At 34.6% G+C, this 27,746-nt stretch overlaps 2 protein-coding genes and 1 long non-coding RNA gene across 4 annotated transcripts; all 3 read right to left on the bottom strand.

Annotated features, from left to right (window-relative positions):
• Positions 1-7,952: 7,952 nt before the first annotated feature.
• On the bottom strand, positions 7,953-14,800 carry LOC103490261 (uncharacterized). Its single transcript, XM_008449695.3, has 5 exons — positions 14,358-14,800; positions 13,796-14,047; positions 10,588-10,731; positions 9,647-10,366; positions 7,953-8,368 (listed from the first exon to the last, which is right to left on the bottom strand). Exons 1-5 carry the CDS (start codon positions 14,469-14,471, stop codon positions 8,156-8,158), a joined length of 1,443 nt encoding a protein of 480 aa, XP_008447917.1. The 5' UTR covers positions 14,472-14,800; the 3' UTR covers positions 7,953-8,155.
• LOC103490260 (uncharacterized) lies at positions 12,471-13,455 on the bottom strand. The gene is made up of 2 exons (XR_537825.3): positions 13,087-13,455; positions 12,471-12,867 (listed from the first exon to the last, which is right to left on the bottom strand). It is a non-coding gene; the product is annotated as an uncharacterized LOC103490260 (long non-coding RNA).
• Positions 14,801-23,898: 9,098 nt separating the features above from the next.
• LOC103490259 (pentatricopeptide repeat-containing protein At1g62260, mitochondrial) lies at positions 23,899-27,746 on the bottom strand. Of its 2 annotated transcripts, none has more exons than XM_008449694.3 (2): positions 24,948-27,746; positions 23,899-24,175 (listed from the first exon to the last, which is right to left on the bottom strand). In XM_008449694.3, exon 1 carries the CDS (start codon positions 26,998-27,000, stop codon positions 24,976-24,978), a length of 2,025 nt encoding a protein of 674 aa, XP_008447916.1. In that variant the 5' UTR covers positions 27,001-27,746; the 3' UTR covers positions 23,899-24,175; positions 24,948-24,975. The 2 variants fall into 2 exon arrangements, with proteins under 2 accessions (XP_008447916.1, XP_050946161.1); XM_051090204.1 differs by lacking the exon at positions 23,899-24,175 and having other exon boundaries at positions 24,766-25,622; positions 25,737-27,746.

Genomic DNA, 27,746 nt, shown 5'->3' with positions numbered 1-27,746 from the left:
GCCCACCTTACCCAAGTCAAGCCGCGCGCCCACCTTACTCGAGTCGAGCCATGCGCCCACCTTATCGAGTCGAGCTGCGCATGTATCCTTCAATCGAGCCGTTTCCCTATCTTAGTCGAGCCAGTCCCAGTCTTCCAAGCCATTTGAGCCACCTAGTCTATTTGGTCCTTGTCACCTGTTTTGGTAAGTTTTGATTGGGTTTTTGGCATACCCAACAAAGATTTAACCTTGAACCTTAAATAATTTAATTTTGGATTAAATTATTATTCTTTCTTAAAGGGCCGTTTGGATCGTTTAGAAGTGCAACTGAGGAATTCGCCCAGTTAAGGCTAAGTTGATCTCAACCTTGATCTTGGGTAAGTTACTTCGAATGGATTTTTTGACCTTTAATTCTTTGAGGGTTAAGTTATTAAATTTTGATGTTTTCTAACTATTTAGGACTTCGCTGCTTGAAAAGCGTGATTTTTTTGCTGTTAGAATTCGATTAAGCTAATTTCCAGGTAAGAGATTCTACTACTAGACCTTCGACTAAATTCGACTAAAATTAAGAGACTGCATGTATTTATGGTTATGCTTGGATGATAGTTAAATTGCATAACTCAGTGATATTGATGATGACTAACACTGTATTGATGATTGATGTCATGAACTGATGTTATGTTATGACTAGCAGTACATTGATGAGGATGACTACGTTATGTTCATGTTTACGATGTTGGTTATGTATGCTATGATTTTGATGATATGCCATGTTTATGAAAATGTTATGACATGTTACATGCTACGGATAGGGTGTGTTGTTAGCTTTCTCTCTTAGGGTTGTACCCACATGGATGTCCCTCGGGATCACCACCTTTTTATGACTGTGTAATCCGACAGGATCTCCAGTCCAGTATGACATTGACATTGACATGATTATGAGTGATTCGACGGGGTCACTCACAGCCCTATTGTCTTAGTGTTTCCTTCAGGTACACTACAGACCAGTTTGTCCTAGGTGTTTTCTTTGGGTCACCGAAGACCAGATATGTTCCTATGGGATCACAGATTGCACGTGTTCGGGAACGTGCCAGTTCAGGGGTACCACTTTACAGGACTCTAATAGGAAGTTAACAGGCACCTAGCGGGACTAGTAGTGGGTTCCTTACTGAGTATAATTTTTTATACTCACTCTTTCTTGTTTAATTTTTCAGGCAGAGGTAGAGGTAAGGGCAAGGGCAAGCTGGCGACTGACAAGAAGTGAATGTAGCGAGCCATAGGGACCATTTTGCTCTCGCTTTATGTCATTGTTCGAATCCCAGTATTTGCATTTTTAGTTTATTCTTTTATTCTATTTTATTTCTTTAAAACTAGATAGGGCCCGAGTTAGGATTTTACTTTTAGAATTATTTCCATATACATTTGTTTATGCTTTTAATGAGAAATTCTAGGTTTTATTTCATTTTTCTATTTTAAATTAATAAATTTTATTTATCTTTGAAATTAGTAATGACTTCGGCTTAGTATAAGGAGTTGGGTCGTTACATCATAGGCATCACTTTTATTTTTAAGCAGATAAATAAAAGTGTAGTCAGAACAGTCATCTATGAAGGTAATTACATTATACCTTTTACTGTTTCTAGTTAAAGTGTCATCAAATTCACATAAGTCAGAATGAATTAATTCTAAAGGCTCTGTTACTCTAGTTACAGACTTATGCGAGATTTTAGTTACCTTAGCTTGACTACAACATAAACATTTCTCAAAATCATGTAGAGATAACTTAGGTATAAGATTTAACCTACTCATTTTGCTAATTAACCTTTTATTAACATGACAAAGTCTAGCATGCCAAACATTAAAAGAAGATAACATGTAAGCAGAAGATGCAATCTTATTAATTTCCAAATTCAATTTGAACATGCCATCAGTAACATAACTCTTCCCCACAAAAACATTATTTTTAGTTAAGGTAAATAAGTCTGATCTTATGGTTTGTATGAATCCAGCCTTGTTGAGGAGATATCCGGAGACCAAATTGTTTCGAATTTTTAGAGTATACAGAACTTTCTTCAGCATAAGCATCTTGCCGAATGTGAATTTTAGTTCTACTTCTCCAATACCGGCTACCTTGGTTGTGTGATGATCTCCTAGAAGGATATTCTAATCCTTAACCTCGTTATATTTTCTAAAAAGACTAAAGTTATGGCAAACATGGCGGGATGCACCAGTGTCTAGCCAACAACCTTCAGACCCCTCAATTACATTAACTTCAGAAATCATAGCTACTAATTCATCTTCTATCACGCTCGTTTGCGCAGCAGGACAGCTCCTGTTTCTACAATTTCTAGCTAAATGACCAGGCTTATTACTACTATAACAAACAATTTGTACCGTACTTCTGGACTGGGGGTTGTTCTGTTTGTTGGATCCTCGTTTCATCTTGTTTTCTTTCGACTTCAGGTCTGGTTTCAGAACTGTAGTGGGCTTCTTTATGGGGATAGCGTTCACCACTTCTTTTTTATCATGCTTTCTTGTTTCCTCCTCTATCCTTAGCCTCGTGAATAGGCTTTCCAGTGAGAACTCTTTGGTTTTGTGCCTTAGAGTGTTCTTGAAATCCTTCCACAATTGAGGTAATTTATCAATAATAATAGCAACTTAAAATTGATCATCGAGTGGTATACTTTCACTGATAATCTCGTGAGCTATTTTCTGAATTGCATGTGACTGTGCCTCCACGAATCTGTCACTAGTCATTTGATATCTCAGGTATCGACCGACAGCGTATTTCTTCGACCCCACTTCCTCAGTATCGTACTTCTTTTGTAATACGTCCCACACTTCTTTTGTTTCCACCTTTTGAAGTGTGATCCTTCAAAACGGAACGGACAGTTGAGATCAAAAGACACCAAGTCAAATTGGATTTGTCCGGCCATCACAGAAGAGAAGAAATCATCTTAAAATTGTTGTTGCACTTTGGTCTTCAATGCAAAATTCGTCCAAGTCCGGCTAATAGTAATGAAAGAAACAAGGTAGCAACTGAACAGGTTGTTAAAAGGAACAGAGACTACAAAGCAGAAACTGAATTAGTGAAAGGCTGAGTTGCAAAACACGCTCTCTTTAAGACGTTTCGCGACTTTGCTCTGAATCGTGCAAACAGAATTATGCCTCGTCGTCCTCAAGATAAAACAACCCTTTTTCGTTAATTAGTTTTGCATAGAAACTAATTGGAACCGAAACACTCAAACAAGAACACAGCTCAGGAAACTTTGTAAGAAATGAGAAGAATGTTTGTTGTATCTAGAAATGAAAACTGAGGGATGTATATATAGTGGTGGAGGATCAGCAACGGTCAAAAGAATTTAATTATGAAACGTCACAAATTTATTATAATAAGACGTTTAACGGTTAAAAAATTAATTTTGTAATGTTTAACGGTCAAAAAATTAATTCGTAACGTTTAACTGTCAAAAAATTAATTTGTAATAAACCTTAAAACGTTTCATAATTCCTTACAAATTTTTCATCCAATAATTAGCTTGAGATTTTCTCTGCTCATTCTTTTAAGCGCGACTTCATCGTCTTCTTCCTTAATTTTTCTTATGATCTGCATTCATTTTTTTCAATGACATGCTCTCCACTTGATGATCGCAGTGGCAAATCCAACAACATCCATTACCAGCGGCAAGTATTTCCACAATCGGTATTTTCACATCATTAGTTGAAAATGATACCTTTCTGCCAGTTTCTATCACTTAGGGTAGACGATACCTACCTACTGCTTCTCGAAGATTAAACTTGGGGCAAAGTTCCTCCGAGATGTCCCAAGATGAAAAATATAAGGGAGTACATAAGTTAGGTTTAAATATCATCTTCATCGTTTTCGGTAAGATTCTTTAAAGCTACTTCATATTCCTCAAATTTGAGAATACCAAGATCGTTTGAATATCATTTTGTAATAATCCAAACGATCATTTACCAGTCAACACGACCGTTTACCATGATCAATACAAACATTTAAATTTGAAGCCCTTTTTCCCATCGTTAAAAAAACTATACGATCATGTTGATATGATCTAAAAGATCACTTACGGCCATAGTCAACACGATCGCTTAGCATGGCCAACAAGATCGTTTAGATAAGTTCTTTTCCTATCCTTTAAAAAGAACTACACGATTGTGTGGATATGATCTAAACAATTACTTATCATAGTCAACACGCCGTTCAAATTTGAAACCCTTTTTCCTTCATTTAAAAGGAACTACACACGATCGTGTGGGATGTGATCTAAACGACCGTTTACCATAGTTAACTTGATCATTTAGACTTGAAGCCCTTTTTCCATCGTTTAAAAATAACTACATGATCGTGTGTATATGATCTAAACGCTTACTATAGTCAACACGATCGTTTAGCATGATCAATACGATCGTTTAAATTTGAAGTCATTTTTCCATTATTTAAAAAGAATTACACGATCGTATGGATATGATCTAAACTACGCTTGGCATAATCAACACGATTGTTTAGCATAGTCAACACAAGTATGTTTCTGAGTATGGAAAGAAGAAAATCGCAATTAATTTGCGTGATTTAAGTTTTCGTGGACTATTTTGGTATTTCACCATTTGCTTCAGCTTCTATATAATGGGTTAAAAATTTATTAGGGGTCTTTTAAAAAATATAAAAAAGTGGCAAAGTATTTACACTATATAGAACAATTCCGAAAATGGAAAAAGCCTAGAGGCCCAACGTGTAAAATACAAAAAATGCCCCATCAACAATGCGCGTAATATATTTGGTAACGCGATTTGGTACACGATCGTTTAGATTTGACTAATTTGTTATACGATCGTTTAATTAATTCGGTTACACAATCGTTTATATTTGGCTGCACGATCCTTTAGATTTAGCTACTCTAAATCAAAACGATTTTTTTTTCAAAATTTGGTATACGATCGTTTAGATTTGACTACACGGTCGTTTAGATTTGGCTACACGATCGTTTAGATTTAGGGTAGCCAAATCTAAACCTTTTTTTTTCAAAATTTGGTATACAATCGTTTAGATTTTGCTACACGATCATTTAGATTTGGGGTTCCATTTTCAAAATTTGGTATACAATCGTTTAGATTTGGCTACACGATCGTTTAAATTTAGCTACCCCAAATCTAAACGTTTTTTTTTTCAAAATTTGGTATACGATCGTTTAGATTTGGCTACACGATCGTTTAGATTTGGCTACCCCAAATTTAAACAATTGTTTTTTCAAAATTTGGTATAAACGGTTTTTTTTAATATTCTTTATACACAATCTTTTTGTTTTGGTTACCCTATGCCTAACCAATTTTTTCAAGATTCTTATACACCATCATATTTGGTTACCTAATCTAAACGTAAAAAAACAAAAGAAGAAAGACGATACAATGCATGCAGTGAATGAAAAAAAAAAGGAAAAAGAAGAAAGATGAAGAAAGACATGCACGCATCTAAAAAATAAAGAAAAACAAAAAAGACGATAGAAAGAAATAGATTTGGTTACCCAAATCTAAAAACAAAAATGAATGGAAGAAATCGCAGCTAAAAAATAAGAGTACAGAAGAAGACGATTAAAAAATCACAGGGAGGAGAAAAAGATGGAAGGGCAAACCTGGAATATTTAAAAAATGGCTAACTTTATGTGTTTTGTTACGGGGCTGTAAATATTTCAATAGTTTGTTATATTTAGGAAAGTTTCCCAATTTATTATGTAATGTAACTATTTTGCCTAATTATTCTATTTTTAAAATCCCCTAACAAAAAAGGTCTTTTAGTGTTTTTTTTTTTACAATTTTACCCTTTTTCTTTAATTTATCCCCAATTTATGTATATATATTTTTCTAGGGGTCTTTTCAAAAATATAAAAAAGTGGCAAAATATTTACACTCTATAGAACAATTCCAAAAATGGAAAAAGCCTAGAGGTCCACTGTGTAAAATACCAAAAATGTCATGTCAACCATGCCGTCAATAACGCGCGGGTAATATATTTGCAATTTATACGCGATCATTTAGATATGGTTCAATATATACGCGATCGTTTAGATATTGTTCAATATATACGCGATCGTTTAGATATGGCTACAAAGCGATCGTTTAGATATGGTTATAATTTATACGCAATCGTTTAGATACAGCTACAATTTATACGCGATCATATGGCTACAATTTATCTTTTCAATTCCATCTAATTTTATTACACGATCGTTTAGATTTGGGGACCCAAATCTAAATGATTTTTTTTTAAATTTGGTACACGATTTTTTTAATTCTTTTGGTACACGATCGTTTAGATTTATTTACACGATCGTTTACTTTTTTTACACAATCGTTTACATTTTTCGACTCCAATCCAAATGATTTTTTTTCAAGATTTTTTATACACGATCTTTTATTTTTTTTACACGATTGTTTACTTTTTTAAACGATCGTTTACATTTGACTACTCCAATCTAAATGATTTTTTTCAAGATTCTTTACACACAATCTTTTATTTTTTTTTTTTTTACACGATCGTTTATATCTGGCTACTCCAATCTAAATGATTTTTTTCAAGATTCTTTATACATGATCTTTTAGATTTTGCTATCTTGTTGTACACAGTCGTTTAGATTTGGTTACCAAATATAAACGCATAAAAAAAAAGAAGAAAAACGATGGAAAGAAATCGCAGCAAAGAAGAAAAACGATAGAAAGATTAAACGATATAAATAAAAAAATTGAAAAAAAAAAGAAAAAAGATGGAAAGAAATCGCAGAAAAGAAAAAGAGAAGAAGAAAGACGAGATCACATGGGAGGAGGGGAAGACGAAATAACAAGGGAAGACAAATCGAAAGGAAGAATAGAAAGACAGAAAGGCAAACCTGAAATATTTAAAAAATGACTAACCTTTAAACTTTGTTACACGGATTAATTTAGGGTTTTGTTACATTTATGTAAGTTTTCTATTTTTCTATTTACGAAACTAACTTAATTATCAACTAACTTTATCTTTTTTTCGTTTCACAAAATTGGAGAGAGTGCATTTATTGCACTTTTCTGTTTTTAAATTCGAAGAGAAAAAATTATATTTTATCTTTGTTTGGTCGGAGTTATAATGCTTAGGTATCCTTTTCTCCAATGTTCTGATATGTATACACTAAGCAAAACCATAGACAATAGTGGAAAAACAATCTCTATTCTTATTTTAAGATCTTTTAGGTTGAAATTCTAAATTATAATAATTCTTTTTTTTCTTTTATAAAAGATAGAATGTTCAAAACAATCTAACATAACTCTTATTTTAAAATCTTTAAGGTCAAAATTCTAAAAATAAAATCCTAAATTATAATATTTGTATTTGAAGTGTGAAAATCATGTAAAATATAATCGAAAAGATTTAAGCTATGATTGTCCATCCCTTTACAAGTTTGGTTTCAAACCCAAACTTATGATTGTCCATCCCTTTACAAGTTTGGTTTCAAACCCAAACTTAAGATAGAAATACAAAGAATGAAGATCATAGCAATAAATCAAAGCAAAGCTCAATCTAATTTTGTAGCATTTTGAAACCTAAGTTTTCATAACCAAATTTCTAAAATAAGTTTGGAAGTTATGTTTGTTTGGTCTCCAGACCGACAATTGTTTAACATTAAAAAAACAATTGAAATATACCTTCTTTTTCTCTTTCCTCCATCCTCCTCTCTACATCCTTACTCACGTTCCCAGCATTTACGTAGAAAACCATTGCGAGTACTGACGAAGAAGATTTTTATTTTATTTTATTGTTATTATTTAGATTTCTTAATGTTTCGAGTAAATCTCTATCCCTCTCAAGAGAGAGAAAATAAAAACAAATCTATATAATGTAATTTTCCCCTCCAAGAGAACAATTATATACCCTAATTATGATACTGATTCCATAAGAACTTAAAAAAAAAAAAAAAAACAAAACGAACAGAAGAATGCACACACTGAATTTACAGCCAACATGGTAGGAATTCATGATAATAACTAAAAGATCTTTTAGCTATTAATTCAGATGAAAATTGTAAGATAAGATTGATAATGGCATGCTGGATTCCTATTTTATGCACAATTAGCTACCATGTTATTCAAATTTAAAGCCAAGAGTCAGCATAAAGCTTCTCAATTGGTATCAATCATCTTCACCAGTATCATCATTATAATCTGAAGAGTCATCGCTGTTGCCATTGTTGAATGTCATTATCAACTCTAGAAGTTCTCTACTTACAGTAGGAGGTTCTCTTCCACGTTCGGGGCTCGAAGTCTGTCTTCGCAGTGAAAACAGTTGCATCATCAGTTCCTCCGGTAACGCTAAGCGGTGCATCCATCCTCTAGGCTTTGGTTTCTGTGAAATGCAGAGTTGAAAATCATTAGATCAGAAGAATGGTATGAACATTGATTCGACTACTAACATCATCGGAAATTTCATCATATCCATTACCACTATCATCGAAAGCCAAATCAGAATTCTATTCAGTTTTTAACATCACTGTCATATCAAGTTCCCCTTATCGTCATCCCCATCATCACCTTCATCTTCTTTATAATCATTGTTGAAAACAATGCCAATCAAGACGAACCCCGTGTTCTTCAACAAATGCAGGAATTGTACCATGTAATTTATAGACACCAAAGAAATGACCCTCAGCTCATATCATCTACAGAGTGTAAAGAATGTGGATATTTTGCCAGTCCTATTTGCCTTTAAAGGTTAAGAACAATTGCCTAGGAAACTCTATGGAATCTGGATGACTGTTGAGCTTACGAGGCTATCTTGATTGCCCAGAGGTTTCTTTCGTTTCATTGAACAAGAAAAGACCACCACATGCCCGCATCATGTTCTTATGGCATTAATTACACATGGAAATTCATTTGGAAAGTACTCGGTATTCCTATTTGTTCCAAAGAACCTACTGCTGTCTGATATTTTTGAGAAAGCATAAATCATTAGTCAAATAAAGCAACTCAAATGCTTATTAAAGACGTCATAAAAGATAATTTCAATCGGTGATGTAGAATGACGAATTTATACAACACCGATCAAAATGCTCTTATTTTAGGAGAGTGCATCAAAAGAGTGTGTTCAAGTATCTCAAATTATATGGATTATCTTGTAGTTATTCTATCTTATAAATAGCAAATCCATGGGGTTCTAGCAGATTGTTTATTCTTATTTGTATGACTACAAGTCTAAAGAAATACAAGAGGAAAAAACACAAACTCATCCGCACAAGCAGAAAACAGCAACACACAGATTATCCGTTATTAAGCTCAAAAATGAAAGGAAATATCCCATGTGATTATACTTGGAAAAATACAGGGCACATGGATTGCATTAACTCAATATGTAAAGATAGACTTTTTTTTTTTTTCTAATCATAATGATGATGATATTGACGGCAATAGTAACACATGGTAGTAGTATGAGAAGGCCAACAAATACCGGAGTTAAGAGTGCGAAAGTGCAGGTGCTATTATCCTTATGGCTGCAAAGGATGTTTTATTCAATATATACGAATTACGATAGAAACCTCAAAAATGCAAAGAGTCCAATGCCATTCAATAAGCTAAAGTAAAGCATTAGTATTGGTATTATACTGAAGAATAAAGATGATATTCCTACCTGTTCAATTTTCTCAGGAAGAGTAGCTCTTTCATGGGCCTTTGGAGTCCATATCTTGACATCACTTTCAATTCCACTACTAGCAAGCATGGTCATATGAGGATGGGGCTCAATGCAGTTCACGACATCCTCGTCAGCTTCCATGACACGGATTAGCTCTCCACCTTTTTTCCTCCATATAAATATTCTGCCACAATCAGAACCACTAACGACATACTCACATTTAGGTCCAAAAAAATTGACCCCTTTAACTGTCTCACAGTTTCTATGTCCTTTATAAACTTGTGGAATACCATTGTCAACTTTTTCAGCTCCCATTTCACTTGCATCACTACTCAGAGATAGTGGAGGCGCTGGATTTGGGTTTGGGCCCAAACCCATATCCCTATTAAAGAGATAAATGGATTCATCATTGTATGAGACAAGGAGCTCACTGAGCTCTGAGAAGGCTAGACCTGTTATTCCCACTTGTTCATCGCCAATCAAGTGAGGGGGGCAATAGCAGTCTGCCAGTTGACCAAAATCAGTTGAACCATCCTCCCCAGATTTGCGAATATCATATAATCGCGCATACTCATCTGAACCAGCAACAACAAAGAGATTTGGATTTCTGGGATCAATCACAATTGCATTTAGCTGAATTGATGACATGTAACCTGCCCTATTGTCAACTGATTGGCAAGTAAACAGCTCAACGGCAGCCCCAGTTCTTAGATCAAACTATAAAATTAGTAAAGTCAGTGTCACATGCAATTTAGCAATAATAAAAACGAAGGGTCATTGGAAAACATCTTTATTTCATGCCATAAGTTCAGTAATAAATTTGCAAAACATGTGAACTTCTTTCACTGCGAAAAAGTATTTAACTTATCAAGTTGCAATAATACTTAGAATGTTGGTGGAACATAATTTAACAGCAGAAAGAGCAAATCAAAACTCACACGTTGCACCAATCCATCTTCACCACAAGTATAGAACATATAAGGACTACCAGGTTCAATGGCCAACTTATGAGCTCGCCCTAGATGACTGCCGAGCAGTGAAGTTTCCACGTGCCCACTATTCAGAATCTGAGCATGCCTCACCTGAATTTCAGCAGATAATACTTTTTAAGAAATGAATGTTTAGGCTAGAGACAAATAGAAAAGCTTTACAGCGAGAAAAAACAAAGTAAAATTTCTGCTGACAGAGAATACACAGGCAGTTTAACTTGAGTTCAGAAAATAACACAATTCTATTTGGAAGAGGCATAAGTGGATTTCGAAAATATTAATGGTATATTGCAATTCTAGCAATCACTTTTAATATATCTTTTCCCTAGGTAACAAAAAAATTGTGGGCCAGGCCAACCAAATTTGTGAAAAGTTTAAAATACCTGGACACACGGGCCTGAAACATACATTTCAAGGATATCAGAGGATTAGGTATATCATTCACGTATCAGCATGTATTTGACACGCATTTTAATAGTTAACCATTATGTATCAACATTCATTTAATGTGCATTTCAGGCATAACATTGGTGTATCAATATTATATAATTCCAACAGGAAAATAAATGATAATCACAATTGTGTATACCAAATGAGAAAATTTTATTGAATATCAAAAGTTGTGAATACAAGAAGAGTATTTTACTTATAGCGAAAGTAAACTAATCCTAATCCTCATTAATAAAAGAAACTTAATCATAATCCTAAATAATAAGAGAAACTAATCCTAATCCTAATCCTAATAAATTAAAGATTTGACCATAATACCCTATTACTACTACATCATTTTTATCCTAAAAAAACTTGACCTCTTTTAAAACGAAATGAAGGTAAAAAAAAAAAAAAAAATAAGCTAGTCAAGTGGAGGCATTGCGGGAACATCCAACATCAACAATATCCAGTTAGGAGGGTTTTGGAAAAGAAAAAAAGGAAAACCGGTGAAAGAATAGAGAAAACATCCACTTCGTATTGCTACTTCTTCTTCCTTTATTGATTCTTGCCTAAATGGTGATTCATCCAAGATTAGTATAGCCCAAAATTCATCTTCATATTGATAGCGAATTGTTTCCTCATTTTTGTGTGCAAAAACATCAATTTTGATAGGTTCGGTTTCCTCTACAACACTGCCGACTTCATCTTCTTCCAAAGTAGGCAATTCAGTAGCTCCTCGTTTTTTGTTGTCAACGATTTTCACCTCAACGCTTAGAGTTCCGATCGTGTTCTCTTCCATGTTTGAAATTTGGATGGGTTATTCCTTGATTTTTCCTCAATTGTCGACAACATTTTCTTTTTCATATTAGGTTGGGCAATCTCTAAATTGAAAATGTTTTTGTCGTTTTCATTCCCAGGTGATTTCTTCTTCTTCGCAGTTTATACCATAATAATATTCTCGCTTCTTTGAGTTAATTTCTTCCTCATCTTCTTTACTCAGCTCATTTTCTTCAATTGTTGGCATTCTGCTTTCGTGGTATCTTCTTTAGTAAACTTACCTTTTTGGTCGTTCTTGGATAATTAGTGACATGTTTTGGACATGTCTTGGAGGAATTTGTTGTTGCACGTTCAAATTCTGTCTTTGTTGGGGGTAATTGGTGATTTTTGGTTGATTTTTGCAATTTATGGCTGCAGTAAATCGATATTGTTTTCTAATTGATTGAGTGGCAAGGACATGCATTCGACTAAACCAAAGATACCAGCAATAGAGCTTTCGATTGACCACAAGCGTCGGGTTGATGTCTTCAATGATAGGGCGGTTGTTTGCTCCCCCTCTTTGAAGGTTTTCACAGGTAAGGGTGAGTAAACAACATGATTATTGTTGGGAGAAGCATAGTAAATATTCTGCTGACAACAAATGAACAGAAAACTTTACTTTAAAAATAAAATAAATAAACAGCAAACTATACTTAAATTGACATAACTTCATAAAATTAACAGTGGGCATCAAGAAGAAATGGTCAAGTTTGATGGATAATGGAGTGGCTAGAATTTTGGAACAGAAACAAACAAAAAAGAGATTCAAATGACAAATTCACCGGAAAACCTCCTTTCAATCCCACTCCAGGTAAAGTTATTTTGGAAGACTGTCTGTGAAAATGTTAGGAACCAAGGTAATATCAGATGCCTTTGTCCCATATTGGTCAAAATATTGTGACCAATGTGGTACTTGAGTGGCTTGGCTCGCTAATCCCATAGCTGGTTTTTGGGGTGTGGTTCTCCAAGGTGCTTAAGAACCTAACAGAAAATGGCCTCATTTAGATCAAGAAAAATTCAACAAGGTAAGATTTCATAAAAATTTATAACATCCAAAGTAGTGGAAAAGAAAGGGTTTTGTGGTTATAGAAGCCAGAAGGAGAAAATTATTTGGATTTGGAGGAACTTTTTTTTTTTTTTTTTTTTTTTTTACCGAGTAGAAGATTCTTTGAGAGGTATAAAAAAAAGCTAAAACATTACCAAGAAGGAAGTATCTTTTGAGCAAGCAGCCAAATGCAGTAAAAGACCACAATCTCCCTCTTGAATGAACAAGAGCCAAATATGGAACTCTGGTGATAGGAAGGGAAGAGTTCTAGATAATTTACAAAGGCACGTGCAAAAGAACTTTTGGAAAGCCAGTGCCTCATCAAATGCCTCTCAGTGAAGGATGGACAATATCAGGAAGTTCTAGGTTGTAAAACTGGAAAAGTATAATTAAAAAGAAGTGTAGAACAGATAAGTAAAGACTCTAAGCATTTAAGATAGAATTGAAAGACGAAATTGCCTCCTCTGTAACTGGCCTCATATGTTCCCCAAAATGTAAATGGATGAAGAGATTATGAATCACCTCTTCGTTTGTTGTGTTTCGGGCTAGAAGCCTAGGTGGTTATCCCTTTTGAAAACATTTGGGGTAAAAGCTGTTGTTTCACGAATGGCATTGCACATTGGCTTGACTCCTAAAATAATCTCAGATGGCGACTCATAACCAAAGTTTAAATAATTGTGGAAAGGTGTAAGTGAAGCTCCTTTCCGATCCCTTTGGCTAGAGAGAAACAATAGTATTTTTAATGATAATTACATGAGCGATAATGACTTTTAGCTAAATGAAAAGCAAACCCATATATAAAGCATAAGAGTTCTTTAACTTGAGTACTAAAATAAGTCATAATGATTGAACAAAATGTAATACCTGCCCATCTGCAGCACAAGTCACAATGCTTCGATCATCCGTGTAAGGCATGATTTTTGCTTGAAAAACATTGTTATTGTGACCAGACTGAAAAGAGAGCTTGACACGCCCGGTTTCCCAATTCCAGAGAATCACCCGCCTATCATCAGAGCCTGACACTAAAATATCACCAGCAGCATTAAAGCTCACGGTGTTCACACAACCTTTGTGCCTCTCCAGTTTCTTGTAAAGATCAAGTCGAAGCACGAGATCCTGAAATTACAGTAACAATAACAATAAATCCAGCACGTTAAATAATAAAAAGAAACCATAGATTTTCAACTACAGAAACAAACTATTAACAATAAAAAATAAAAAAAATCCTATTTATAGTGCAACACAATTAGGTTCATTCCGCTCGGTTTATTCAGTTCTGATAAAACAACGGAGGACAAGATTTAACAATCAGAACAACTCTACAGCCTAACAGCCAACAGGATCAATGTGCATACAAAAAAAATTATCGATAAAAAACAGAAATCGAGAGAGATGATCAGAAAAAGAATTATCCGGTGAGCAATACCTCCAAAGCACCAAGACGGTGGGCAAAATTCCTAGTGGAAAGCTCTCCAACCTCCCGCTTCCAGACATTGACCACTGCCTTATTGGAATCATCAATTCTAGCCCTCTTGTTCATTATTGAATCCAAAAAAAAAAAAGGTTCCAAAAAGAAAATGAAGAAGAATCTCAGTATGATCAGATAAAGAGTCGATCGAGGAAGAGGAGAGCGCTAGGAACGAAGAAGCACGTCGGCGTCGCCATGGCCATCGCCTGAGAAGAACTGAAATCACCGTTCACCGCTTTAAGTAGAAGCAAAAGAGCATCTCATCGGAATCGCTCACAGGATTATATATCGATCGGCCTATTTGAGAACTACACGTTTACGCACAAAATAAATAAACACATCCCAATGCAAAACTATCTTTCTCTTAGCCTTATCAGTCCGCTCTTTTTCGTTTACAATATCTTTGATTAAAGCCACGTAAATTTTGTTTTTAATATTAGTATTTTCTAAAAGTTTCTCGAAATTGGAATCTCTTTGGTTCATGGTTTGAAATAATATGCTTTTACTTCTAATTGGATTTTTATTTATTTTTTATGTTACAATTTCTTTTTAGAATTTGAATTTTTATTTCAATTTTTTCTCTAAATTTTAAAGTATTCATTTTTTTTATCTACATTCTTCACCTCATTTTCAACCTTTTGATCTCAACACCTATTAATTAATTGAAAAACTTTAAAAAAAATTATAACTAAATAGTGATATTTTGAATTAAACTGTTGAGAACTCAAAATAAATAAATAAATAAATTCTTAAGGGTTGTCCAGAATCAAACCCAAATCCCTCGACCGCCCTCAAATTCATAGGATACTTGAAGATACTAGGAGAAGATGCAGAGGAACGCACATTTCAAAAGAATTGTGGATGCTTTAGGATTTGGGTTGACAAGTCAAGCCCATAATCATGTAACAGCAGATAAATGTTTGGGATGGATTTGGAAATACGTATTTCCAATACTTATATTTGTTAGTTTTGAATTCCTGAGTTTAGTTAATTTGTTTAGTTATTTTTTATTTTTTTAAAATTTTAAATCTTAAATTTATCATATATTTTAATTGATTTTTTTTCATATTTTGTACTTCTAATTCAATTTCTTAACCCTATTGATTTTTTATGATAATAATGTAAAAATAAAAAATTTTAATATTTAATAACAATAATTTTGATTACAATTGCATTAATATGAATGGTATAATTATGAATATTACAAATCATTCATAAAATATAATAAGTCAGTGGTATTTATGAAAGTCAAGGAGAGTTACATTTATCCATTATTATGGTTACGTTGTCTTCCTATGATGTCCATATAACGTATTTTAAATCATTTTTATCAAAAGAGTTTAAATAAAAATTAGTTTTTTTTATACACTTTTCTCTTAAGTCAATCCAATAAGTTCTAAGCCTTCTAGTTAAATTGACCAACGAAAAAAATGAAGAATGCTATTAAACTAAAAATAAATCATGGTACATGTGATATAAATTTAAAATTTCTACCATATTACCAATTATATTAATATTTCATTTATATATACTTGAGATCACTATAGTTATCAATTTTCACCTAGGAAAAATATAACAAAATAAACAAAATCTCCTAAAATTAAGGAAAGATTAGCTTTAAACAAATAAGAGAAAATAGATAATTAAAAGAATGATTTAATAATATTAATAATAATAATTAAAAAATTCAAGAAGAAAAGAAAATAGAAGAATGAAAAATATACATTTTAAAAAATGTTTTTGTGATTAAATCAAATACGTATTTGGAAATTGAACCTAGAGAAAAAAAATTCAAAATTTCATTTTTATTAATTTTTCAATATTTGTGGCAATTGTCTGAGTAGATGGTCGAAACTTTGCCGACGAAGTAGTTAGAAATGACATCCAATAGTCGGCGACAATGGTTACCAAGGTTGGTGTTCGAAGTTGGCTAGTGAATTTTCTAGATTGAATTAGAGAAAAAAAAAAAGTAATACATGGAATTGAATAGCGTTTACCATTCAAACTAGTGTAACAACCAATATCTTTTCTGAAATTTTATCTCTATCACCAATGTGGTGGAGATTTCTATTTATAATAGGTTTTGGAGGTTACAATTAGTTATGTAACTCTTAATAGTTTTTTTACTCTAACAGTTTTACAGTTATTTGGCTATAACAATCTTACAATTTAGGCTTACATCAAATCTACCCCTTCCAAAACCAACTCGTCCCTGAGTTGTATTATTCACCTAATTGAAATCATTCTGGAGCATAGTAGAGCTTCAAATTTGCTAGGATAAAAACAGGGTTAATGTGTAGGTCGTCTGGTAGTTCAATTCTATAGGCATTATCCCCATATTTAGCTAATATTTTGCAAGGCCCTAACTGTCTGTCTTTTAATTTGTTGTAAGTTCCTGTTGGGAACTGATTTTTCTTCAAATGAATCATCACAAGATCTCCTTCTTTGAATTTCACCTCTCTTATTGTCTTGCATTTGTCTTGTTTATATGATAAAGTGGTTTTTTACAGATGATCATGTACCTCTTTATGCAGATTTTGTATTCTGTCAATCATATTTTCTGCTTCATTGCTGATATCTACATTTGATGGTAGATTAGCTAAGTTAAATGTAAGTCTTGGGCTTCTAGTATAGACAATCTCAAAGGGGCATCTCCCGGTTGATCTATTTTTCATATTGTTGGAGGCGAATTCAGCTTGAGCTAGTGATAGGTCCCATTGTTTGGGCTTTAAGCCACTTAGGCAACGAATTAGATTTCCCAAAGTTCTATATATTGGTGACTTCTGTTTGGTCATCTGTTTGGGGGTGAGCTGTAGTGCTGAATTTAAGAGTGGTGTCTAGTTTCTTCCATAAAGCTCGCCAAAAATGGCTTAGGAATTTCACGTCCCTGTCAGACACAATAGATTTAGGTATTCCATGGAGTCGGACTATCTCTCTAAAGAAGAGATTAGCGATATAGACAGCATCATTAGTCTTCTTGCAGGGTAGAAAATGGGGCATTTTGCTGAATATGTCTACAACTACCATTACAGCATCATGTTGTCTTTGTGTTTTAGGTAATCCTAAAACAAAATCTACTGATAGATCCTCTCATATAGTTGTAGGAATTGGTAAAGGGTTGTATAATCCAGCATTAGTACTTGTGCCTTTTGCTGTTTGACAGATAATGCATCTCTTTACAAAATTATTTGTATCCTTTCATAGTTATGGCCAATGATATCTGGAGAAAAGTTTTTGAAAGGTTTTGTCTTGCCCAAAGTGACCAGCTAGTCCTCACGAGTGTGCTTCTTTTAATAAAGCTTCTCTTAGAGAAGAGTGGAGTTGCATAATTTTTCTCCTTTAAATAAAAATCCATCAACAATATGAAATTCTCCTGCTTTGAGATGATGAATGCATTTATACCATGGCTTATTGAAGTCAACATCATCTTCATATAAGTCTGGTAGATGCTTGAATGCCATTACTTCTGTTTATAGTGTAGAAAGTAGGGAATGTTTTCTACTTAGTGCATCAGCCACTCTATTTTCTTTTCTAGCTTTGTGCTTGATAACAAAGTCGAATCTCTGTAAAAAGGAGATCTATCTAGCATGCATTTTGTTGATAGATTTCTGGGCTTAGAGGTATTTTAGGTAGAAATGGTCTGTTATTAGAAGAAACTCTTTAGACAGTAGGTAATGCTCCCATTGTTTTAATGCACGAACGAGGGCATACATCTCTTGTTCATAGGTACTCCATGTCTGCCTTGATAGACTGAGTTTCTCACTGAAATATTCAATAGGATGGCTCGATTGAGATAAGACAGCTTCAATATCGGTTCCACAAGTATCTATAGCAACCTCAAATGGTTGGAAAAAATTTGGGAGTTTCAAAACTGGATTGTTACTTAGCTTTTCCTTCAATAGAAAGTTTCCTTTCTTCAAGCAATCAATAATAGGTGCAACAATGGTGCTAAAGTTCTGAATAAATTTCTTGTAGAATGATGCTAAGCCAACAAATGCTTGAACTTCTTTTACTTGAAGTAGGTATAGGCCAATTTTTTATAGCTTCAACTTTCTTTTCATCTATTAGGATATGATTCTTCCTAATAATGAATCCCAAGAATGCTATTTCTTCCAAGCAAAAGATGCATTTCTTGAGGTTGATATATAATTCATTCTTGGCCAAAGCTTCGAACAATTGTTGTAGAAGCACATGATGTTCACCTAGTGTTCAGCTGAAAACTAAAATGTCATCAAAATAAACAATGACAAATTTATTAAGGAAAGGGTGAAGTACTTGGTTCATGAGCCTCATAAAGGTGCTAGGAGCATTAGAGAGTCCAAATGGCATCACAAGCCATTCAAAGAGACCTTCATTTGTTTTGAAAGCAGTCTTCCATTCATCTCTCGACCTTATTTTGATTTGGTGATATCCACTCCTCAAGTCAATTTTGGAAAAAATTAGTGCTCCTCCAAGTTGGTCAAGAAGATCATTGGTTCTCGGAATAGGGAACCTGTACTTCACTGTAATTCTATTAATTGCTCTACTATCAACACACATTCTCCAGCTTCCATCCTTCTTTGGTGTCAATAGGGCAGAGATTGCACACGGGCTTAAACTAGGTTGAATATGTCCCTTTTTCAGCAACTCTTCAATTGTCTATTGCAAAACAACATATTCTTTTGGACTCATCCTGTAATGTGGCAGATTAGGTAGTCTAGCCCCTGGTACCAGCTCAATGTTATGTTGAATATCACGCAAGGGAGGCAATTCTATTGGTTCTTTAATGACATTAGGGAATTTATCAAACAACTCTCACACTTCTTCAGGGATTTCAGTAGCTTTTTCTTTCTTATACTGATTAGTCACAACTAATCCCAAGATGTCAGCTTCACACTCTTTAATCAATTTCTTCCCACTGATAGTCACAAAGAGGCTGTTGTTTTTCTTAATTTTCTTTATCCCCTCTTCATTCTTCCTTTTCAATGGCAAGAGGATTACCTTTTTATTCATCCATTAAAATTCATAAGTGTTTTCTCTCCCCTTATGCAAGGCTCAAGTACCATATTGACATGGTCTTCCCATAAGTATATGACATACATCCATTTCAAGAATACCACATACCACTTGGTCCTTATAACTATTGCCAATGGATAATGGGATAGAACATATTTCTAAAATTTGAGCTTTTCCTCCTTTCTTTATCCATCCAATCTTGTAAGGATTGGAATGAGGTTCAACTTTTAGATTCAAGGCTGCCACTACTTTCTTTGAAACAAAGTTTTCACTGCTACCACTATCAATGATAACATTACAAATTTTCCCTTGAACCGTGCACCTGGTTTTGAAAGGACTATGCCTCTATAGTTGATGTTCTTCTTTTGGAGCTATCAAAACTTTTTGAGGGCGGGAGTTTGAAGGATGGCCAGCTTGTCCACATTGATAGCAAGTCCTTGAGAAAGACCTATTATAAGGGTTTCTGGATTTTTTATTAGCTTCGGTGGTTTCTTTTTTACTGTTCTAATCATCTTTCTTCTCTGGTTCTTTATCTTTTTCTGCCACCTTAGTTTATTGATCACTTGAGGTGCCAAAGTATTTTTTGATGTGGAAGTTTTGCACAATCCTTTTCTTGTAAATTTTGATCGACTTTCCACCATTTCTTCTACTATTTCTACACAAGCTATGGCTTCTAATAGCCATTGAAAACGTTGGAGTTTTACTTTCTCCCTTAGGTCCATTCGTAATCCTTCTGTAAATCTAGCAATCAAATGTTGTTCACTTTCCATCAAGTTCATCCGAGCTTCTAACGGTGGAACTCCTCAACGGTCCATTCTGGTACTGTGTATACAATGTTTGTTCATAGTTGGGAGGTAAAAACCTTTGCTTCATTAATTTCTTCATTTTTTCCCATGACCGAATTGGCTGCCTCCCTTGTTTTTGTCGATTAACTGCTACTTGATCCCACCAGGTTGATGCTCCACCTTTTAGTTTCAAAGCCACCAAATGAACCTTCTTGTGCTCAGTTGTACCCATATAATTGAAAAAAAAAATTATTCTTTATCCAGTAAAGAAAGGTTTCAATATTTCGTTTACTGTCGTATATAGGGAGGTCGATCTTCATTTTATATTCATATGCTTCTGCCCTTCGTTCTCTGTAAGGTGCAAATCGACGTCCTCTATTGTTCATGGTAGCATCACTTTCTACTTCTTCGCTCAAGGAACTCCAATCTAGATTATGATCTTGATTTTCCAGCCACTGTTCCTCGCGTCTGTTTCCCCTTCGAAACTGATTTATTCTTCTTTCTTAATGATTTTTTTGAATTCTGCAGCCTTCCTGAAGTTCTGCACCTCTTTTCCTTCTTGCTCCCCATTGATATGGGTTCGGCTGTTCTTCTTTCGGTCGCTGCGGTGGGTGATTCATCGCATCTAATCTTTTAACTACAACATCCAAGGTCTCTCGAATTCCTCCAACGAATTCTCAACTGACAGCAAGCGTCTGGTTAAGGTTCTTGGAGAGAGGACGGGCGTTTCTCCTACCTCTTGTTGTTCCTCCACTGCGACGATTAGCCATTGGTCCCAAGTCCGATAAAGCTCTGATACCAATTTGGTGTAACAACCAATATCTTTTCTGAAATTTTATCTCTATCACCAATGTGGTGGAGATGTTCTATTTATAATACGTTTTGGAGGTTACAATTAGTTATGTAAATGTTAACAGTTTTTTAACTGTAACAGTTTTACAATTATTTGGCTGTAACAATCTGCTGTAACAATCTTACAGTTTAGGTTTTCATCACAAACCCATGGAAAAGAGTGTAAGAAGCCTCGGTGAATATGGTCGTTGATCAATGGTGAAGATGGTCAACCGTTGCCAATGTTTAGTTAAGACAATTGGTTGGTCATCGATCATCATGACAATCGATCACCAAGGATCATGGCTATTGGTCATTGACCATCAAGACAAGAGGCACGACGTCAATAATTTCGTCGTCAATCAATATGTTCACCTGACAACAGAAATGACCAAAGTTGTAGGTCACCAACGATTAAAATGATTGGTCACCGACGATCGATAATCGACAATCAAGACGACCTGAAGGCGATAATCAAGACGATCTGGAGTCGACAGTTAAGATGATCAGTCGTCGTAACCGCCAATCAATCATGATTGGTCATTAGGGTTGATCGTCACGTTGGCTAACGTTTGTTGTCAACGGTCATCAATGATCAATGGTAAAAGGTTAAAGTGAAATTTTTTATTAAAACATATGACATTCAATAATAAAAAAAAAAACATATTTCAAACCCATGTGTTTGGTTTTAGGTATTTTATTCGAATGGTCCAAACAAGGATTTGACTTCAAATGCCAAACCCCCTAATTCCAAACCTATGGGCTAAGCATCCCTTAAGCTATCAGAATATCCTAGATTTGAGACCATAACCATATTAGTGTGAGAATCTCTTAGGCAAGTATCTTGACGCCAACACCAAGGCCTAACGCAAACAAGATACAAACAATAAATTTAGATTTTTCATTCCATAATTACATTAAATTAATTAATAGACATTAACGTTAAAGATGAAAAGTGAGTATTTAGTAAAAGAAAAGTTTGAGGATAACATTTCAAAATTTAGAGATCCAATGAAAACTAGACCTTAAAAATTACAAAGTAGAAAGATATTTTTCTCCATATTTTTAAATAAAGAGGTATATGGCTCAAATCTGCCAAGCATGTGTAAGTTGAGTGAGTTTGATGGATTTCAAATGCAAAAAATAAATGTACTAAGTAGTACTAAAATAATATAGTAGTGGTAGCACAGGTCGAACACAAGGAACCAAAGAATTTCTCAATTTAGGTTGCTTAGGTAACCAAAAGGGTCGAGTGAGGGAGGTTGGTATTGGAGTTTGTGGTGCACGAAAATAAATTGCAAAAAAATTAAAAGATAAATTGAAACAATCAAACTATCGAGCTTATACTGTTTAGTTAATTTCCCAATTTTGCAACTTAGATAATAGATTCATCGATAAGTTCTATATCATCTAACCTTAGCCAACTCACCTGGAAAAGCCATGTGAGAGTTCAAATTATCTAATTAATCAATTCAATTAGGTGAAAAGCATCATAATTAAACTGGGTTAACCATATTAAAATTAAGGAATTGCTAAGATGGCTTACTATTAGTAGCCTAATTAATTATTTAGTATCGTTCTTTCCTAAGTTAATTAGTTAATGTAGTTAATGTCTATCAATACTCACAACTTATAAGGGAATTCAATCTACTATTACTATAGATTAACATGTAATTATATGTCACATATTGCAAATTAAATCATAGTAGTTAACTATACGTCCTCAAGTAGAAATATAATCAAATACTATTCATAATCTAAGAAAGAATCAAAACATAATATAAAAGTTTAAGATAAAACAATTTAAGGCTCATAAATATGCAAAACGAGGAAAACTACTCTATGCCTAAGTAAAAACAAGCATCTTAGCTCCTCTTCGACATACTAGTCAAAGAGGATGAGTTTGAATCCATTAGAAAAGAAGATTTGGAAGAAAATAGAGAACCAATTTGTCCTACCCTAGGCAACCAAAGATAATATTTATATATAATAAGATCGGAGCATAGTGGATGTGCTCATGCAACAGATCTTCGGAGCAAACGTTCCAATGGAGCACAACAGTGTTGTGCAAATTGCAGAAAACACTAGGTCTTGTGCCTTGTAGAGTAGAGCGTGGCACATAATTGGGAATCGGTGCAGCTCTCCTCAAGGGAAAATTGGTGATTATGGTTAATACAATTAAGCTCCATTTTATCCTTATTTCATCAATATTGTCTTGCTCTACCTATTAAGTGCTTGAAACCTAAAAACTAATGAAATAATCACATAAAACATAAGAATAATCTTGAATCAAGTGAAACGAGATAAAACATTTTGAGTGTTGTCATCAAGAAAGAAAGTCAATGCTTGAAAAATTGATTGATGTGCCAAATGGACAAGTCGAAGAGGGAGTTTGGTCAACCCCTAAAAGGTTGGTCAAACGAAGGAAACATTATCGGATTGTCTAACCATAGACGATTGGCCTATGAAGCTCACATCAATATAATGACATGAATCTAATTGAATGAACCACAAGCGAACTTATGATTCTAAGGTTCGAGGAAGTATTAAAAGAAGAACAACTATTCAATGTGAAATCAAGAGTTTACTTTTGTTTAAAAAGAATCTTTTGAATTCCCAACATCTTATGTATACAAGGAAGCACACCCGTGAAATATATCTATTTACTTTTTAAACTATGTTGTAAATCTAATTTTAACTTGAGCATTAGAGTTTTTGTTTAGCTTGTAGGCCAATATTATAATTTTTTTCAGATTAATACAAATCTAGTGTTGATCCATTTTTTAAAATTCATTAACTAGTATAGTTATTTTCAATTAGAAATATAGTACAAATTTTCAATTTGAGAACATATTTTTTTTAGTTAGTAATACTTAAGCAACATGATCAATACAACTTGATTCCACAAAACACCGGCTGACGAGCTTTGTTGGAGCTAGATGGCTTTGTGGATAAAATTATAGCTTTTGGCATCTCTGGTCGTGCCGTCTTCTTTGGCTAGTATGCACAATAGGCGAATGGTATGGCTCATTGGATCTTTTATCATTCGTGGCACTTCTTCTTGCTCCAAAGAAGTATCGAGATCTTATAGTATTATTCTAGACTCTCTTTCCTTTGTCCTTATTGAGGATGCTTCTGGTCTTGATTAGTTTCTTTAATGATTTTCTTTTTCCAAGAAAGAAAAAAAAACTTAAATAGATTAGTTGAATTAAAAATTAATTTAGACTAAATCAAGATCATTTCTTTTCTCGATAAAGTTACTTCTTTTGACCTTGACCTTGATTTTCATTAACTGATTTGTTGCACATAATTTCAATTCTTTTTAGAAATATATTAACTCCTTCTCTATTCTCAGTCACCTCATGCCTTTGAATCTCGAGGGAGGGAGGGAGGGGCTTTCAAATTGTGTTCTAGAAAATATTAGATGTGTTCATAGGAAAATAAATAACCGAAGCATTAACCCACTAACTATATCACTAATTAAGCCACATCCTTCCTAAAGAGGAACCCCTATCCTAAATAAGTGTCACTAACATAAATTTAAAGAAAAAAATCAATTCAAAATACTTGCAAAATAAATTTGCACTAGTTTTCATCATGTCCGTGGCAAGATACTCATGCCAGAAAATATATATATATATAGCAAAATTTTCATTTCAAACCAACTGATTTTACGGTTTAATATTTGAACTCATGCAGAAGTGAATAAGTGATAATAGGAGCGATCTTGAAGACTCGCGTTGTGAAGAAATTACTTAAGGAGGTTGAACAATGTGGCTAATAGACTGATAGTATATTCAAATTTTACACAACTGCAGATTTCATTGTATAAAATATAGCCTATATATCAATTTAAAAATAAAATAAAATTACTTTCAAAGATGCATCCAATGAAGATGTATTTTAAACTGAGGTTAGAAATCAATCTACTACTCACCCAAGCATTGGAAGCCAATCAAATATCTTTAGCAATAAGAATCCACCCGACTATATCCAGCGTACTTTAGAACATTGTTCTTCTCCATCATTGTTCTTATTTCAGCAGCATCATCCCATCGTCCCACATCGGCATACATATTATGTAGCAGCACATATGGAGCTGAGCTTTCAGGTTGGAGCTTCATTAACGCTTCAGCCGCTGCTCGAGCCATCTCAACATTGTTATGCACCCTACAAGCACCTAGTAATGCACCCCACACTGCTTTATCCGGTTCACATGGCATGCTATTAATCAAACTCAACGCTTCTTCAAGTTGCCCATGTCGACCGATGATGTCAACAAGGGCTGCATAATGTTCAACTTGTGGCTTGATCCCGTGCGAGTTAACCATGGAGTTGAATTCTCTCCTGCCATCCTCGACCAATCCAGCATGAGCACAAGCATTCAGAACAGAAATGAATGTGATATAAGAAGGCTGCACATTACATTGTTTCATCAAACCAAATAGTTGAAGAGCCTCTGTTGCAAAGCCATGAGAGGCATACCCACCAATCATCGCATTCCAAGAAATGACATCTCTCTGAAGATTCATTTCATCAAAAACCATCCGTGCCTCGACGATTGCTCCACATCTTGAGTACATTGTAACAAGAGAGTTGTTTATGGGTAAATCTGCAATAAAGGCTTTTGTAACTAGTTGATGAATCTGAGTTCCTAAAGCCAGATCTACCAACCCAGCACAAGCACTTAGAATTGATGATAAAGTGTGCCTATCCGGTTTTTTACCTTCAAGTTGCATCTGCAAAAAGATGTTCATTGCTCCTTTATAGTCTTCATTTTTCTCATAGCCAGATATCATGGAATTCCATGAGACAAGGCTTTTCTCTGGTATCCTTTTGAACAAGTCACGAGCCAGTTCCAAACTACCTATCTCAGAAAACCCAGATATCATCATATTCCAAGAAAGGGTATCAGGCTCTGGCATTCTACTGAAAAGATTCGAGGCCTCTTTCATATCCAAGATCTGGACATAGCCACTAATCATCGTGTTCCATGAAAAAGTATCTCGCTCAACCATTTTATCGAATAGTTCTCGAGCAGAGACTATGTCACCAGCTCTCACATGGCACATTATCATAGAGTTCCATGAAATCACATTCCTCCTAGAGTTACCACAGTCATCTTCCTCTTGAATACAAAGAGAAGGGATGTGATCAAACAGTTTCCGGGCTTCATAGGCCATTCCTTTCTGGCCATATCCAGCAATCAAAGTATTATAAGCATCAACAAGATCTCCTTTACCATCATTCCCACCATATTGAAACAGAATCCTTTCAGCTTCAACCAACTTGTCATTCTGAATCAGTCCAGAAACCAATGCCCTAAGAGAAGCAGAGTCTCGTTTTGGCATCAACTTAAAGAACTCGATAGCTTTCTCCACATAACCATTCATTAAATAACCAGAAACCATGGCATTCCATGAGACAACATTACGCTCAGGCATGTCATTGAAAAGCTCTTCTGCTTTATCCATCATCCCACTCTTAGCATACCCACTCAACATTGTGTTCCATGAAACACAATCACTTTCTGGCATTTCATCGAACATATTCCGTGCCCTCTCAATGAACTTTCCACCACAAGATATATAACCTGATAACATTAAGTTCCACGACACAATGTCTCTGTTAGGCATTTCGTCGAACAACTGGCGTGCTTTCAACATCTCTCTTCTTTTCACATACGCAGTGATCATCCTATTCCATGTGATCGTATTCCAATGCTTAATGCTATCGAATAGTGCCCTTGCTTCATTTATTCGGCCAGTTCGAATCAAATAAGATATTTTCTTGTCCAGAGAATAGAATTCCGGAACCTGAAAACTGTTGGCTTTCGAAGAAGAGAAACAAGTCTGTTTGAACTGAAAAGCAATGTTGAATAGAACTGGACGACGACGAAAATGCTGCTGAGCATTGAAGACTGTTAAAGCAGCTGCGTGAAAGGTCTTCGTAGACCAAATCCTCCGGCGAACCATCACCAAATTGGACATGAAATGAGCCAATTGATCGTTTATTTGGCATTTGGAGAAGAAAGAAAATCTAGATCCGGTTTAGTTTCTCTACCTGTGGTTCGAACAAACAAGGGGAAGAGATTCGAAATATGAAGCATTCAGCTTAGAAACGCCGACGAGAATCACCCGGACCAATGTCTTAACTCGCGACCTTCTTCTATCGTTATTCAAATATTTTAATTGTCCAGTTTTAGTTCATATTTATTTTTTTTTATAAGACTAAAAAAAAATGGTCTCTCCTATCAAATTAGACTTAAAATTCAGGTGAGTTGGCAATTTATTTTTTTAAAATGTGAAATAGGATAGAAAATAACACGATTGGGATGAGTTTTTTTTCTCTTTCAATTTCTCTCTTTTTTTTTCTACTCCAGCTCCATCTTTCCCGTGGCCATGGTTTCTTTCTTTCCTCACTTTTTTTCTCTATTGTTCTCTGGCGCTCACCGCCATTGACTGTCATTGCAAAAAGCTATACTCTGAGTAATCCAATGGATGAATTAATCCCAATATCACTCTCAAACCTCAGTAATCGCGTCCGATTTTTGCTTTCTTTCTTTGTTTTTTGTTTTCTTATGTTCTCTCTCATGGGCGTGGAGTCGAGTAAACACGTTGGTGCTGAACTGATAGAGCCATGGCTACGGATGGTGGGAAGATGGAGACAGTGAACATCGAAAGGGAGGGGAAAGAGGAAACATTATAAAGGAATTGAAAGACAAAAAATATAGAGA

Source organism: Cucumis melo, chromosome 1, assembly GCF_025177605.1.
Source record: "Cucumis melo cultivar AY chromosome 1, USDA_Cmelo_AY_1.0, whole genome shotgun sequence".
In the NCBI taxonomy this organism is placed as follows: Eukaryota; Viridiplantae; Streptophyta; class Magnoliopsida; order Cucurbitales; family Cucurbitaceae; genus Cucumis; species Cucumis melo.
Note: the sequence above shows the minus strand (reverse complement) of the source record. Positions and strands in the feature narration are given on the sequence as shown.